We start from the raw sequence: 16,540 nt of genomic DNA, 5'->3' as shown, positions 1-16,540 counted from the left end.
CTGATATGCTTTTATTTCATCTCCACTTTGGTCTTATCTGTCCAAAAGACATTGTACCAGATGGCTTGTGGTTTGTTTGAATGCAACTTTGCAAAGCTCTAGCATTTTATTTCTCTTTTGCAATTTCCCCGAGCCCTGTAGATTGGTAAGTGCTGTGAATGTTTTCTACTTGTGAAGATTTTTTCTTATTATACAATGATTGACTACAAATTGTTTGGAAATTGGCAAGAGTTGCTTCTTTACGATCACTGCTGATGTCTTTCCCCCTGTGGCATTGTAATAACACATACCTGAATACTCCAAATCTACAAACTGCCAAAACCTCTTCTTTTGTGCTCACAGTTTTTCTTGTGCATTGATCGGCAGCACCTGGCTGCCTACCTACCTTCTTAATTGCTTTTGAAACAGTAAGGGTGTACTTTTTCACACACTGCTTTTGTGTTTTGGCTTGTTTTTTTGCTACATAAATAACGATAAGGTAAGGTGTGTCATGTTGCTGTTAATCCAAGGCTGTAATTAAACAATTTTAAGACCTGATTTAGAACAAATTATTAACAAAAAGTCCTGATACATAAAATCTTAAAGTTGAAGAATGGTTTACTTTCTTTTTACCTCTTTTTACTGTACATTATTAATATGTTCCATGTTATTCCTATACTATACTCTTTAATAGCATGTTTTCTCTGAACTATGCATAGTACGCATATTTTAAATCATATTTAAAAGTTCATGCTGTTGCTTCCTGCCTTGACTGCAGTGTGTTCTTGCCGTCCCAGGAGAGTCAGAGTCAGAGTATCTTTATATTGACCAGCCTTTCAGACAGCTCTCCAAGGAGACCCGGACCTATTACTACTCTCCTGAAGCAGAGCTGGCCCTGTGGTGCCACCTCAAGACCTGCTAAGATGTACAGTGCACGACTGCTCATGCATTTTCGAGCCGGTCTGAATTATTGAGAGAATGGATGAGTCAATTCAGACAGAGTTAACACTGGCTGGTTCACCAGTGTGTGTCTGAATTTTTTTTCTTTTTCTGTTTAATCTAGGCTATCAGAAAAATAAATGTGTGGAATCAAGCAGAATGGGAATTTTATTTTATCTCTTGCTTGTGAGATTAAATTTGCTTTGGCTTTCTGAGCGAGATTGGCTTTTGAACAAACAGTTCCTTCAATTTGGGTTTAGCTAAAGGAATTATAGGTTTATTTTAGGCCTTTATTTTCTTGTCTCTTTCCTTTGTTGCTATGGTAACCTTCCACATCCCCTAAATTGCCCCTCGTCTGACTGATGGGTGGTCCTTTTTCTTTTCTTCAACAAGGCCAGTGCACAGACAGAGGTCGTTGTTTTGTTGTCTATCTTTGCTTTTCTTTTTCTTTTCCTTTTAATGTGTTTGTGTAACCGAGAAGGCCAGATGACGGCAAATTGATCCGGGTGGTCACAGATGGAGATGTGTGAGTCGAGCCTGAGTGGTTCAGGCCTCTGAGTGTCACGCTTCTCACGGCCCTCCTGAAGTGTAGTTTTCAAAACAATACACTTATACCCAAGAGTCTTCCCTGTTCTTGTTCGCTCAATGACTACTTATTATTAAAGTCTTATCCAGGGTTCGTGTCACAGAGCATAAACGCTCCTATCAGAAAACGCTCGGCGTCGAAGCCAATATCAAAAAGAGGAAGTGCTATCTTCTTCTCTGCCACATCCTCTCATGCGCTTATCTTCCTTTTCAACCCTGTGACATGTTATTTTCTTTCAAGCCAACAGTTTTCAAATTGAGTACAGCCAGACCTTTGCATTGATAGAAATAACAAGAGTCTATTCAGATTGAGTACAGCCCTCCACTTCTGATATATCGCTGTTTTGACACTTTGTGGAGTTGACATCAGCTAAGGAACTCAATTCTGCCGAGTCGCTCCCAGAGTGCTGAAGGTAAGCTTATTCAAAAAGACTTTTTGTTTATGACCTTGTTTGAAAGTTACTGTCAACCTCAGGAAAAGGAAGCCACACACAATCTAAACACCCAGAGAAAGAGAAGTTGCTCACCGAGGCGTTTCTGTTCCACAGATCCAGGAAACAACCGTTTGACAAGCTCCAGGTCACGTCTGTTTTGTCAGAGTGTGTTGCTTTATGTGTTTGCTGTGCTTTGTCTCAGGCCATATGATTCAAAATGTTCACAGAAACAAGACCAGCCCCTGTAACTCTGCAGGGACCTGAAGTTCTTGATCTAATGAGTTTGCCGTTGAGAAAAAAAAGAAAAGGGAAAAAAAGAAGTGAGGAAGTTAAGTGGCTTCCTGTTTTGGTATAACGTGTTTTTGGAACAGATCGATTCCAAACCCAATCAGTTTCCGTTTCTCTGTGTTTTTAGAAACGTGTAACACCTTCAGTCAGAGTAATATACCTGCATTAGAAGTTCTGTGTGGCTGAGCTGAGCACAAGGCTGTTTTTGTCTTTGTACTTTAAAAGCAACAATTCTGAGATACAAGATTTCCTCTCAAAGGTAAGCTGTCTGCCATCACAGCCGGCATTTTTCACTGCTGGTCAGTCCTCAAAACCAGCTGAAAACTGAGCAGTATGGCTCCGGACTTACTGAGGCACCACTGAGAGTATTTTCTGCCAAACATATTCATAGAGAAAGTGTTTCTTCATTCTTCTGTGCTTTACAACCCACTTTCCCCCCTGAGAAAGTTGGAACAAATTGTGTACAAATTGTGTATTGTGATGAAAGCAGAATTCAGTGATTTGCACATCCTTTAAACCTTGCCTTTGGGGTGCAAAGACAAATAGTAAAACTGCGAAGTGTTTAAAAAAAGAGATGCACATTTTGAATTTGAAGCCAGCAACATGCTTTGGAAGAGGTTATATTAGGGCTATGTTTCCTGCTGGGTGTCTTTTAATAACAGTCCAAGCATGTGGTAAGTCTTAAGACCAACTGATTGAAAGTAAAATGTTTTTCTGTTCTTGCTTGAAATAGAATTATTGACTTCCTCTTTGTATTTTACATCAAAGTAGGAAATTGAACGGTCCCAATATTTTCAATAGTTGACTATTCTGACTAGAGGAAGGTGATTTTACCATCTGGACTATTTTAATAAGGAGTCATGCTGTTGTGCAGAGTGTGGTTTGACTTTGTTTAGCCAAAATAAGCAGGGTCTTCTTGAAAAGGACATCTGGACAACAATGCAAACAATGAAACTCTGTACCTTTTAGCATTAATAAACCCTTCTCAAAGTTTGCAAGTTTGCTGTTTGCTGTTTATATGAACGGTTCATGTTCCCTTTAATCCAGATGTTGTATTCATGTCTAAAAAAATGTACAGTTTTAATTAGTAGACCACAAGACATCACCTCTGTTCAAATGAGTCCAAACTCATTTATTTTGCATGGAAATCTTTTCAAAATTTGGTTTGTAGATGGAACAATGGAGCTTACACTGTTTTTGTAAATGTTCTTCTGGGCCCATGCAGAAAAATGTCTGGTTTGCCTCTTGTTTGCGCGCCCCCCCCCCCCCCCAAACAAAATCAGCTGGTGTCAAGAAGTTCTACCTCACCAATACTTAACAAATATCTAAAAACAATAGTTTCTAATGTAAATCATCCTCTGAGCTGGAAGAAGAGAAGAGGGGTACACCGCTATTCGATCTTTAAAACTTTGAGAACCCTGCTTGATCTTGTATTGATATCATACACTGTGTATTAGAAATTCCTGTAGTTTGTTGTAATTTTATGTAAATGTGTTGACAGGTCAGAGGTGAAGATATCACTTTGCAGAGGAATGATGGAGGAGAACATCTTTAATTATCAGAAAGAAGAAGAGCCTGTGGAACTTGAGTCTTTTCAGGGTATGTTTGCATTTACTCAAAAGGTCAATCTTAGTCATCAGTGATTCATGTGGCACATGTAAAAGATCATCCCAGTGACCTCATATTGAAAATCATGTCTGCCTCGTGCATTTCTATTAGACTTTCGCCAATATTATATAATGAGGATAATGAATATAGACGTGTCCAGTCTATCTGTAATCATTTAAACCTGCAGGACATGACCTTCGGATCATTTGGGGGCACTGATGTTGTGAACTTGAAAGGTGACAGTTGCTCATTTACACATTTAGCAGACATGGAGGAAATGAGTTTAGGTCCTGTATTCTCTTTCATGTGAAATCTGGTGTGCTCTGGTCTCTGCCACCTCCTGGGGTGAATATCTGGTTTTTAATTTGCTGAATCCTCCACTATGTTCCCCGGCTAGTATCAAAGTTTTTGTGTACCGAATGATGGGTTTATAAAACACCGACTTCATCGAGAAAGCAGTTCTGTTGGGAGCTGAAATTGGCCACAATTCAAAAGCATTGCATAAAGATGCAAGACGCTCCATACAGCAGAGTTGGAGTGGGCTTGTCTTTCTAAGTAAAGCAATAGATTTCGAATAATTCTTTGATCCATACTCCACATAAAATTATGATTCTCGCAGCTTAATTATATTGCCAAGTTAGAAGTTCTGCCGAGATAGATTAGACTAACCGAAACAGCTTTGCGGGCTCTGCTGATTTCTATGTTGCTCGGGAGGGCTGGATGTATGAAGGGAATGTATTTGAAAATGGCCAACCTCAAAGTATATGTGAATAAGCAGCAAACATAGTGGTACTGCCAAAACATGTAAAACCTATCACTGAAATATTCAAAGCAGAAATTCTAAAGAGAGCTATCAGATGCACTTTGGGTGACGTAAGAGACTAGCGCAGTTTTGTTTTCATGTCCATTACAGGGGAGAAGAGGAAACTCATACAACCAACATCTTTAAAAGACCCCAAACTTGAAAAGCTGAAGGAGGTAAGAAATGAATCCCTGCCTTGCACATGTCGGATTCGCTTTCTTCTATTTCACATTTACTGTAACATCAAACGCCCGTCCTGGACAGCCGCAGATCTGAGATTACCTTTGTGTCTTTAGTGGGCTGCATACAGGAATAAGGTGTGAGGATGGGTGAAATTTTAATGAGCATAATTATAAGAGAAGATGGGAGACAGATGTCACGGCGAGGAGCCAGCAGACTCTGCTGGATCAGAATTTTAAACATATTGTTGTAAAGAGGGCAGCGCTAATGTTTCACACAAATGGAAAAATTGAAATAATTCTGACGTCTTGTATGTAAACTTGAGAGGAAAACAAGTGAAATATAAGCTTTCTTTTAGATGAGCACTTGTATCTTGCATTATTATTATTATTATTATTATTATTATCTGTTTCGGGATCCAAAAGCACAATCTTTAAAAACAGGGTCTCTTGCTGTTTTTTTTCTTCATCTGCAACACTGATAAAGGAAAAATGTATGCAAGAAGATGAAAGCGGATAATTTCTCTGACCGTGTGATGAATTATATCTCGGTAGGCACTGGTTGATTGGATCAATAAGACTTTGAAACCCGAGCACATCGTTGTTCAGAGTCTGGAGGAGGATGTGTATGATGGACTGGTACTTCATCACCTGCTGTGTGAGATAATGAATATTTGATATTTCATTTATCATACTTACTTGCGTTTGATAGTGATTTGACTGAGAGGATGAAAAACAAACAGATATTATGTTAAAAAGCAGGTTGTTGTCAGTCAGACCCTATAATGATACTCGGTTGTTTCTTGATTTCTTCAGCCAGGTTGGCCGACGTGCATTTGAATGTGGAAGAGATAGCGCTGACCAGCACAGCTCAGATCCGCAAGCTGGAAATAATCATGGAGGAGCTGGGCAAGAGACTGGGCACGCAGGACAGCAGTCAGATCAAATGGAACGTCAAACGTGAGTCATGCTGCCGACTGGGCTTCGCAAACAAACAAGTCAACAAATGTTCTCTTCTGGCAACCCTCTCATTTCAACAGGATTTGGTGCTATCACAAGGGTACCATGTAAGCTTACACCAACTGGTGGAGATAAAATTTCCTGACATTATAGGGTTTCATTTTAATCACATGTCAGTGCTGGTTGCTTGGTTATGCAGAGAAATAACTTATAGACTGCTGAACACTTTACCTAAAATGTTCTTTCTTGGGCTGACACAACATAACCTGGCAGGGCAGCTGTCAGATTCTTGACTACAATTATTTCACTTTCTTTCATTGCCTTCCTTTGCGTTTTGTTCAGGGTGAATCCAAATAGAAGACAGGGAAACGTATCAAAAAAGACTAATCTGTGCGAATGCTAATTAAAAGTTAACATGATTTGGTGATAATCATGTTTGCTGCTGTTCTGTAGTACAACCCCAATTCAAACAAAGTTAGTGTACAGTGTAAAATGTAAATAAAAATCAAATCCAATGATTTGATGAACTGAGAAAATGTTAAGAAAAAATAAGGTCATTTTGACTTTGATGGCAGCAGCTGAGCTAACAGTTTTCATAAAAGAGTAAATTGTCTCATGTTAAACATTCTGAATTTTGATTGATTGAATTGATTTAGTCTGAATAAAATCTCAGTTTATGGGATTTGCTTGTTGCTTTTATTAAAAAAACAAAAACCTAAAAATAGGGCTGTACATGCATCACCATTTAAATTCTTTTAATGTTAGGCAACAGGAGTAATAATAAGGATAATATATTACCAAGAAGGTCAATATAATATGGTAATATTGTCTAACAGGGTCATCATGGAGTTGTTCTTAATGGGAGTGCTCCGATCATTAGCTGTGGAGAAAGTTTTACTTACAGAGTGAAGACATAAATAGATAAAAATAAATGCTATTGTTTAGATTTGCTGAAAACTGGATTGATATTGAAAATAGCTGCTGGTATGTACTAATGGTAAGTAGGTTATGGGGCCAAGTGTCAGTTTCTTATTTATCAAAGACACTCGTGCCCTGCTTGAGAGTTTGATCACATCGGCCGATTTTTCTTTTGTGTGTGTCTGGTCCTCTGCTGTTTACCTGTCAGTCATCCACAACAAGGACCTTCTGGCCACCCTTCATCTGCTTGTTGCCATGGTGAGATGTTTCCAGCCTGAATTGGATTTGCCCTCTGATGTGAAGATTGAAGTTGTAGTCGTAGAAGTAAGTTGTTCTTGTCAAACTTTGGCACTTTTTCTTTTGCTCCAGGATGGTTTCAGACACACTTTGTGTAATTGTTGCTCATTGTGGTGTGCTGTACACCCAGGTCAGCAAAAGTGGAATCAAATCAGATGTGCAAGTGGAAATCTTAACAGAGGGAAGGTGAGGTGCTTACTGCCTCGTGTGATCCTGTAAATGTGAAGAAAAACTCACCTCATATATATATATATATATAAATCCTTTTTGCCTTTTCAGCAGCGACACAGACTCCCTCAGCAATACTGAAAGTGAGTGAGATGGTCAGAGGTTGAGCTGATGTGACATCTTGAATGTCATCCAAAAAGCATTACAGCCTACTAACACATTTTTTTGGCTGTCTGGTCACCCAGGGGAAGATCCCATCGAGCAACTGCTGAAGCTTGAGGCTCACAAGGTCAACACAGTGAAAAAGGTATAACAAGGACACCAGAAAAAGTAAAGAAGTGCCGAGATTTTTTTAAAGGTGTTGACTTTCTCATCTCTAGAGAGAGAGGAACTCCAGTGGTGTTAACACAAATGATAAATGTCACGCTGTGTGTTTGTTGCCTGATCTGAACCTTCAATACATGGCAGATGAACAGAGCTGGCTGGTGAAGGACGGGACTCTTAATCCAATGTGCTTGTAAGGCTTTTTGGCCTTCTTGCAAAAGATGATTTTCAAATACTGTTGAGCATGATCTTTTTTTTTTTTTTCTTTCTTTCTTTCTTTCTTTCTTTCTTTCTTTTTTTTTTTTTTTTTTTTTTTTTTTTTTTTTTTTTAAAAATCAAATAATTTTCACAGACTGCATGTAAAAAAATGGAAGTAGCCACCATGACAACACTCATGGGTTAGTGAAATCCTGTTTTGAAGACTCAATTTTAGGATTTTGGAGCCAGAAGTTCCAATATTTGACTAAGATAACTAAATGCCTGAACACAAGAGTTGTGAGAACACTTGAAATACAGGACAACAAAGTCTGAAATGAGCTATAGGCTGACACAAAGCAGCTCACAGAGAGAAAGAGACAAAAAAATCTCATATTTTAAAAGGGCAGTCGTTTTTTGCTGGCTGACTAATACGTTCCTTGATTTCGAGTGAGTTACACGAGGTGCAGAATGAACAAGTTTAGATGTCCTACTTTAAGAGTCTGATATATTAACCATTCCAACTAATGCTTTGGGTTTTGATGAAGATACCCTAAATTGTCAAGTTGCATTTCAAACTGCACAGTTTTATAATTTCTCTGTTGTAGGCCCTGGTACACTTTGTCAACCAGCATATATCATCTCTGGGTCTGCAGGTGATAGATATGGACAAACAGGTATACACCAACAGCTGGAAACCTTCTACTGCTTACAGGCTTTCTTTTGATAAAAATAGACTCAGTGATTACTTCCCTTATCACTTTCAATGTTCCAATGCTCTGTGGGTTTGCTGTCCAGTTTGCTGATGGTGTGATTCTGCTGCTGCTGATCGGACAGTTGGAGGGTTTTTTCATCCCGCTCTTTGACTTCAACCTGACCCCTGTCAGTGACTCTGAGATGGTAAAGTATAGATTCACATATATGGATTCATGCCACATTCAAAGCTTTATTTTCTCAAAATATAACTCAAAATTCTGTTCAAACGTATTTTATTTTTGGTGCAGTGTACGCATTCACACAAATTCCTTTATTCAGTTCACAAGTGTTAGGAATGAAGTACACTTTTTCATCTGATCATCTATCAATCTAATTCCCGGCCGATCACTTGAATACAGTACTAAAACATGACCCAGAACAGTGCCCATTAAAAGATATGATATGATCAAATGAATATTATACAGTCCCCATAATAAAAGTTGTTGTTGTTGTTGTTAAAAACATAAATGTCAGGTTATTTGGTGATTCTGAATTAGCTGTAGTTGGTGTGAATGATTGTCTGTTTCTCTGTGCTGGTCCTGTGATGGACCACTAACATTTCCAGGGTTGTATAATACTCCAGGGCATACTGTGTGTTTGCCAGATGTTAGCTGGGACAGGCTCCAGCCCTCCCATGCCCCTAGTTGGGAAAGCATTTAAGAAAATAGATGTATGATTTTAAAAGTAATTAGTACCTATAGCTATTACTATGCGATAAAAGCACCAGAGTACAAAAGGCTTGTAGTATATTATCATAGTGGAATAAAATATACAAGTATTATAAAATGGAAATCTTCAAATTTAAAGTTAAAGCACTTCATAATTGTAAGTTCAGCACTAAAGTACAGTTTATTCAATAAATATCTCTACTGTTGTTACAGAGTCAACTTTTTTACCAAAAGTGGGGTAGAATATAGCTTTTGTTGTATGTGATATAGTCTTACAATAAGTGTGGTTCATTGCAGAATTATCTCATTTGAAATTTTTTTGTTGTTTTTTCAAAAAATTCTAGCTTCATAATGTCACCTTGGCCTTGGACCTCTTGAAGGATACAGGCTTTCAGCTCTCCAATGTTGACCCACAAGGTGAGACAAATCCACTTTGTTCACACATAACACACTCAGAACTTGTTCATGACTGTTTTACTGAGATTGAAATGCCAGGCACAGATGATGAAGAAGAAAAAAGGCCTGCAGATAAAATAATCGTTACCATGAAAAAATGAAATCCTACAGCGCTCCAAGACACCAATGTCAAACTAATTCAGTGATGATGCCCTTTATCAGGAGAATTTATCTGGATGACGGAAAAAATGCTAAAATGTGTTTGTATGTCATGCAAGGAAGGGGATTGCTGAATTAATGTGCTCTACACCGTGGAGTGAGAGTTTGAGAGTGTTTTGGAGAGGGAGATGGAATAGCGTGCTGAATATGAATGAGCGCCGCTCGTGCCATGATGAGTATCACTATAGATGATTAGACACAGAGATTGATCCTTACTGTTACTGTTACTAGGCTATATCAATGTGTGGGTGTTTATCTGAATGAATTTGTGTTATCTGTCTTACTGAAGACTGCTGCTAATATTTCACATGGAAAAGAGACAGTTGAAGTGGTTTGGGTATCCGAAGGGCCAACTAATCAAGGTGGTTCAGGCATATCCTATCAGGAGAAGGCCTCAGAGCGAAGCTAGGGCAAACCGAAGACATTACATCTCTTAGGTAGCATGGGAACACCTTGGTGTCCCCCCATCTGGATGAGTTGGAGGAGGAGGTTGGGGGAGACGGGAGCTCTGGGCTTCTCTGCTTAAACTGCAACCCAGACCCAGATAAGCAGCAGAAAATGGATGGATTAATGGCAGCTTTAGTGAATTTTACAGTGTGTAATCAACTGTATTCAATATTTACAAACATAATTTTTGTCAATATTAGATGAAGAACCAGATCAAGGTTTTGTATGTTTAGGTTAGTTTTTTATTATAACAAAATATCATGTTTGTGTGTTTGGGGGCTGTTTTTAATGGTGTAGGCTTGCTGTTGTAAGCCCCATCCACATAAAAAGAATTTGCCAAACGCCAATTGCACTTACAGCCAATCACTTTTTGCTTGTGACTTTGTTGTAGGTAGCCCTCATGGATGTTATGTTATTTAGCATGCAAGATGCCGACTTTCTTTGACATATACTCATGATCTCTAATGGCCACATGTACACATGAAAAGGTTCAAATTCTACAGCATTCGTTTTTGTTTATTTTCAAGTTTAAAGCATACATCTGTGGTGGGTTCATGCGGTATGACTACATCGTATGCCACCAGCAACGCTCATGTGTGTGTTTGGGTAATTTCCTTCGGTCACATAGACTACATCATTCCATAAGGCGGAGAGTGAAATCAAGCAGGTGACCGGGTGAGTTACTGACTCCTCTAAGTGTGGGAATCAATCAGTGGCAAGCAGATTCACTCCACTTCCCTGCAGATGCGCTATTGACAGGAGGAACTTCCCTCTAAACTTGAATCTTCCTCTCTTTAGATCGCTAAAGCTGTCCCACCATATTGCCTCCCAGCCACAGAGCCTGTAATTGTAAAATAAATCCTCGACACGATAACTGTTAATGTAAGGACTAGCACAATTAATCTGTGCCAGGAGCGAGTGGGTAATTTAATTCATTTTTAGTGTCTTTTTAATTAACGGCATAATTGCAGCCACTGAATGAGGAATCCCAGCTCTCAGGGCCTAAAATGAGAGCATGCTGCGTGAATTAATTAGGTTAGCCAATGGTGAAGTCGATCTTTCTGTCACATTCATTCAGTCAGAGCATCTCACAACAGAGAGCAATTTTGTAGGGATCTTATCTCACCAAGGACATATTGATTAAGTTTCCATCTAATGTTTTTTTTGTCCTCCTCATCTATGACCTCTTAGGATGGATTGTGAGAGTAGCTATTAGCTAATGCTGGTAAAAAGTGTCCGCATATTCTTACCGCCTCAGTGGCTTAAGGATGCTGCATGTGGATTATGTCTCCTCTGAATATTGTGACAGATATTGTCTCTCTGGACACCACTGCAACCTTGAAAGTCCTCTACGCTCTTTTCAACAAGCACAAAGGGAAATGAGAGAGGACATCGTGTGAAGAGGAGCGGCGCAGCGGGAAATACAGAAACGACCAAGTAGTGCGTTTAGCCAATTACTAAAAGGTGATTCTGCAGTTTTGAGAAGTTTGGCCGACGCTGTTTCCAGGCTGAATTAAAGGATTAAAGTTATGTTCTGTAAAGTGAAGTGAAATGATGGTTGGAGGATCTTTAGTTTGTGTATTATGATGTAGACTATGTGGCTTAAATATGTGGATCGCGACAGCCGAAAGAGGGTTTGAATAAAAATCATTCAGAATTATGCTTGAATGACTCAAAGTCGAAAGCTCCACAATCATTATAATTTTACTTGTTGCAAGTTAAATAACTTGTTGAAGCAGGATTACAGCCTTACAAATGTATTTTTAATGTCACTGTGTCTTTAAGAAAAATATGTATGTGAACATTTTTATCTCCATAAAGCTTAAAGAGCGCTACCAAAAACTGGAGGATTAGAGCTTCAGATGCGAGTACTAATACAGCAAATTGCTTAAGCAAATGAAAATGAGAAATATTACGATGTTGATGTTTATGCCTAAGCTGATGCAAGTCATTTGATGCAAACAAAATGTCAGTGACTGTCTTTTTAAAATAAGATCCAAAATTGTAACGGTACCAATAAAAGTCAAACAAGCCATCGACAGTCAAACAGGCTTTTAATAAACCTCAGGTTCTCTTTTCCTGTGCCAACGTGTAAAAAATACGTATAAAAGTGTGCCAACTCAATATGTCTTGACTGCACTATTGATTTCTTTACAACTTGTTTCATCATCTGTGTGTGTTTTTTGGTTGTTTTTAACTCTCATGTTTTAGAAAATATAAGCTATAAACATATTGTTGGTTACAATGTATTTATAGCCTTCACTGTTATATATTGCGTGCTGTAGCTGAAGCTGTAAGACCCAGTTTATGATAATGTATAATAATTACCATTTCAACAAAGGAAGCTAAACCTCACACTTCTGTGATTGCGTATGAGCACAGCACATTTAAATATAGCACCGTTAAATCTGTCACCTGTTTACATCATACTGACAGTACAAGGATCAATAAATATTCATTGACAGCATAAATCTACTGCATAGAAGTTTTGTTTTGGCTCACTGGTCACATTTGGTGTACTCTTGCCTAGCCCTTGTTTACCTCTTCTCTTCTTTTTTCAGTACATTTCCGCTTCAGACTAACAGTGTTGGAAAATGAGACTTTTCATTCTTAGTACACCACACCCCTGGCTTTGGCTGTCATTTCTCAATAAACAATGTGGATTTCTCTCTGCTTCTTTATGTGCTGCTCCTGACAGTCTGTGACCTCTTCCCCCCCCCCCCCCCCCCCCATCCTTTTATCCACTGAATTGTTCACAATTCAATGTCGTGCAAATGTGAAGAGGGTGCAGCATGCAGTGACAGATAAAAGACGTGGTTATTACAAAAACGCATTTTTGTAAATTATGCGTCGAATTAGAGCGAGCTGGAACTGCGAAAATGCACTCAATGATCTCCTATTTACAAAGAAGTATCATTTTTAATTTCAGTTGAATCAAATATATTCAAACCATTGGTGTTTTTCTCATAGAGAAGTTTGTATCTAACTGGTTCTATGTTTAAATAACACCTGCCGTTTCGTTACGAGTTGTGGTTTTAGTTTGTCTAACGTGTCTGTAGTATACATAGTAGTATACGTGTCTTTGTTTGTGTTTTGAGGTTAAAGTATGAAATAGCTGTGACACTGAGCAGTAACAACAATCACGTTCACACAGCTCATTCTCTCTGATGTACTTGCAGATCTCGTTGTTGACATTTGGGATGCCAGTTTGTTTTCAACATAGTGATGGAAAATACTCCTAATTCACGTTTTATTTCCACTGACATTTCGAAAAGCTCGCATAAAATTTGCTTGGCAGTCACACGCAAATATACGAGCTGCTGTATAGCTACAGGCACCGGAGGCAGTGATAGAAAGAGACACTGAGGAGTGAGTCGGTGTTGTTCATCATTTATAGTGGACAGTTTATGTATTGTATATCTATGAATCCAAATTGCTTATCTTTTATAAATCAGTACAAACAGCCTCCTAATTCTGAGTCACTGTAAATTGAATTTGTTTGTTAAAAAACAGACTGCGTATTCATTTACGAGAGGAATAAACTTAGGGTTCATTCAATTTGTATTGTTTTTTCTAAGTTTGTTCATTTTAATGATTCCCAAGGCAAATTTATACAAACTGGGAAAGCTTTGCAAATATCTAAGTCCTGACTTGTCCACTATTGTCGACTCACATATCGTAGATATCTGCATCCTGCTGTGAAGTGGCATTCAATATGACTTACAGCAAAGATAAAAGAAACTCTTCGTCCTTGATGCTTCATTACTGTCTGCTTGGCAATTTTAACCTGCAACACTTTCACATCATCCTCTGGGTGTAATTTGTAACAAATTAGTATCTGGACTTTTATTAAAATATATGTTCAAGTTCACTAAATGTTGGAATCTAAATAAATGGAGGAATCTGAAGCTCAGGGATTTTTTAATCAAGCGTAGTTATAGTAAGTTGGAGCATTGCATCAGTAAAAACTACAAAACCAACACGTCTGTTATTGTTTTGATAAATGGCTCCAACCTTGAATCGAATTTCCTGACTGAAAGGTGGTGAATGGACTGTTTTTGCTTATGTAAATGTTCCCAATATGAGGCTTTAAATGATGTACAATGAACCATGGAAATATACACAAACTAAGAGCTTATTGCTTAGTGATTTAATCAGTATAAAGTATAGAGTGTATCCTAAGTAGCAATATAACAGATATGGCTCAGATATCATTGTCAGCATGCTCTCCTTATGTGAAGATAGACCCCCTGGTTTATTCTGATATTATAAGTATATATAATATGAACTATAAACACTATTTTTAAGTATTCCATTTAGTGTCTTATATGAGGTTTTAGTTGCATAAATGCAACACAGTATTAGGTAAGAAGGTAACAATAAAGTACTTACAGTTCCTAGAATATTACATGCACTGTACTATTATCAGTAGGAATTTTAGTTGGATGCATCCAACTTGTCATCCTGCCATCCACATATGTTGGCTTGCTGATAGGATTGGGGTTGGTGGGCTTCCCCTGTTAGCAAAATAACGAATCAGCTCCTGGATATATGGGGAAGAACATTAACATCACAATTAGGATGCTGTCCTAAACTGTGGCAGTTTCCTGCTGTGTCAAGCTTAAAACCTTACAGCTCTCATGGCTGCAAATGGGGTGGCGGTGGTGGGTGGGGGGATTAATCATTTGATTTCATTGTATTGCACTATAAAGAACAGCGCCCACTGGCATAACATTGTTATTTCAGTACATTGCTGCACTGCATAAATGATTGACAAGTTTCTCATTATTTGAAGGTGCGTACCCATTCTGAGTAGCACAAATTAAATAGATGCATCCTGGTATTGATGAGTATCATTTTATTTTTAGTTTTCAGTAACCCCTCTCCCCCAAAAATGTTTGTTACATTCATGTACTGCTTCAGAGTAGTTAGCATTTTCTAACTGTGAATCATAGTGTTACATACAGTATTTACTTTAGCATTTTCCTCCTCCCTGAATCATTTCTTCTCTCTTTCTTAGATAAGCAGCGTGACATAATATATATTATGTTATAATATATATCATGAGACACTCTCTTTCTCATGGACTGAGTAGTTTTCCAGTCCCCGGCTTCTTTGTGAGGATTTATTTATTTATTTTCCTTTTTGGTCTGTTTTTTTCACTCCTTTGTTTGTTGGTTTAATTTTCTTGCCTCATTAGTTCAGGGAAGTTCTGATTCCTACGGGATATTGCCTGACTGGCCCAGACTTTCTTTCTTTCTTTCTTTCTTTTTGTTTCTTTTTTGTCAGATTTCCAGCTTTTTATATTTATTTAATTTTCTGTGTCAATGAAACAACTCTTGCTGGTAAACTGAAACTGTGATGCTGTGTCCTCTTTCTGCGATGCCGTCACCGATTCAAGTGGATCTTTTGTTTTTCTTGGTTGTGAACAGAACACGAAAATAGTGAAAATAAGTTTTGTCTGAACTATAGTATTGTTTCCAGGTACTGACACGGTAAGTAGTAGAGTAAGTAGAGTAGTTATTACAAAACTACTCAGTTCTCTTTTACTCTAAACGGTTCTAACTTTTCTTGTTCCCCATTCTTTTTTTACCCGTAGGAACTGGCGAGCCTTTAATTCTTACATGAGTCATACAACAGCTGCATATTAAACAGGTCTGCAGTGCATTGCATTACCTTTCAGTCCACAGTGGCAGATGCTTTTAGAAGAAACATTGCCATCTAATGAGATTTGCATGCATGTAAGTAACTAATTAATACAGCAGTTCTTTTACAAAGAACACCCAATCAGCTTGAAGAGAGAGGGCTTGCTTCAGACAGAGGCTAAACTGAACAGCCGAACAAAAGTATAAGATTATTTTAAAGTTTGAATCATGCAAAAATACTCATGTAGAGTCCGAGAATACAAGTATGGATTTGGAAATACTAGGTCTGTTTTAAAAAGTCCCTTTTTGAGCTTGTTTGCCCTTTTTGGTTTCTTTACCAGGCTATTGTGATGATTGTTGTGACACAAACAACCTGAGTGAAAGTCGGAGAGGATTAATATGTTTTAGCCACTGTATGCATATCGGCGAAAGGCCACAGCTTAGTCTGACACCAGTTTCTAATCCATCCGAACAAACAAGGATAAATTCTAGGATAAACGTCAAGGGGATTAAACCTGTTCTGATCCAACAACAGGGCCTTTTTCTTCCATTAGGACAGCGCATCAATGGCATTGCCTCCATAAAAAGAAAGGTTCTGGGAAATAGAAATACGTAATTTATACCCCCTGAGTTAGGTAAGGGGTAAGAATATTGTAGAAATCATTTAATGCTGTTTTTTAAACTGCTGAGACATATTACTGCCTGGAGTCACCACAGCGGAAGATTTCTAATA

At 38.2% G+C, this 16,540-nt stretch overlaps 1 protein-coding gene across 1 annotated transcript; it reads left to right on the top strand.

Moving 5' to 3' along the window:
* Positions 1-1,925: 1,925 nt before the first annotated feature.
* Positions 1,926-12,633, top strand: parvg (parvin, gamma). Its single transcript, XM_085282720.1, is given in 14 exon segments — positions 1,926-2,082; positions 3,727-3,824; positions 4,747-4,811; positions 5,370-5,472; positions 5,631-5,774; positions 6,901-7,016; positions 7,120-7,175; positions 7,269-7,300; positions 7,403-7,464; positions 8,285-8,353; positions 8,475-8,576; positions 9,445-9,517; positions 11,472-11,531; positions 11,534-12,633. Coding segments are annotated over 14 exon segments (1,146 nt in total). The 5' UTR covers positions 1,926-1,945; the 3' UTR covers positions 11,563-12,633.
* The last annotated feature ends 3,907 nt before the right edge of the window (positions 12,634-16,540 follow it).

This window comes from Mchenga conophoros, linkage group LG7 (genome assembly GCF_057382185.1).
Source record: "Mchenga conophoros isolate Kocher_MC1m ecotype Shallow Benthic linkage group LG7, M_conophoros_male_GT1.1, whole genome shotgun sequence".
NCBI classification, from domain to species: Eukaryota; Metazoa; Chordata; class Actinopteri; order Cichliformes; family Cichlidae; genus Mchenga; species Mchenga conophoros.
This window is presented reverse-complemented; position numbering and strand designations above follow the sequence as displayed.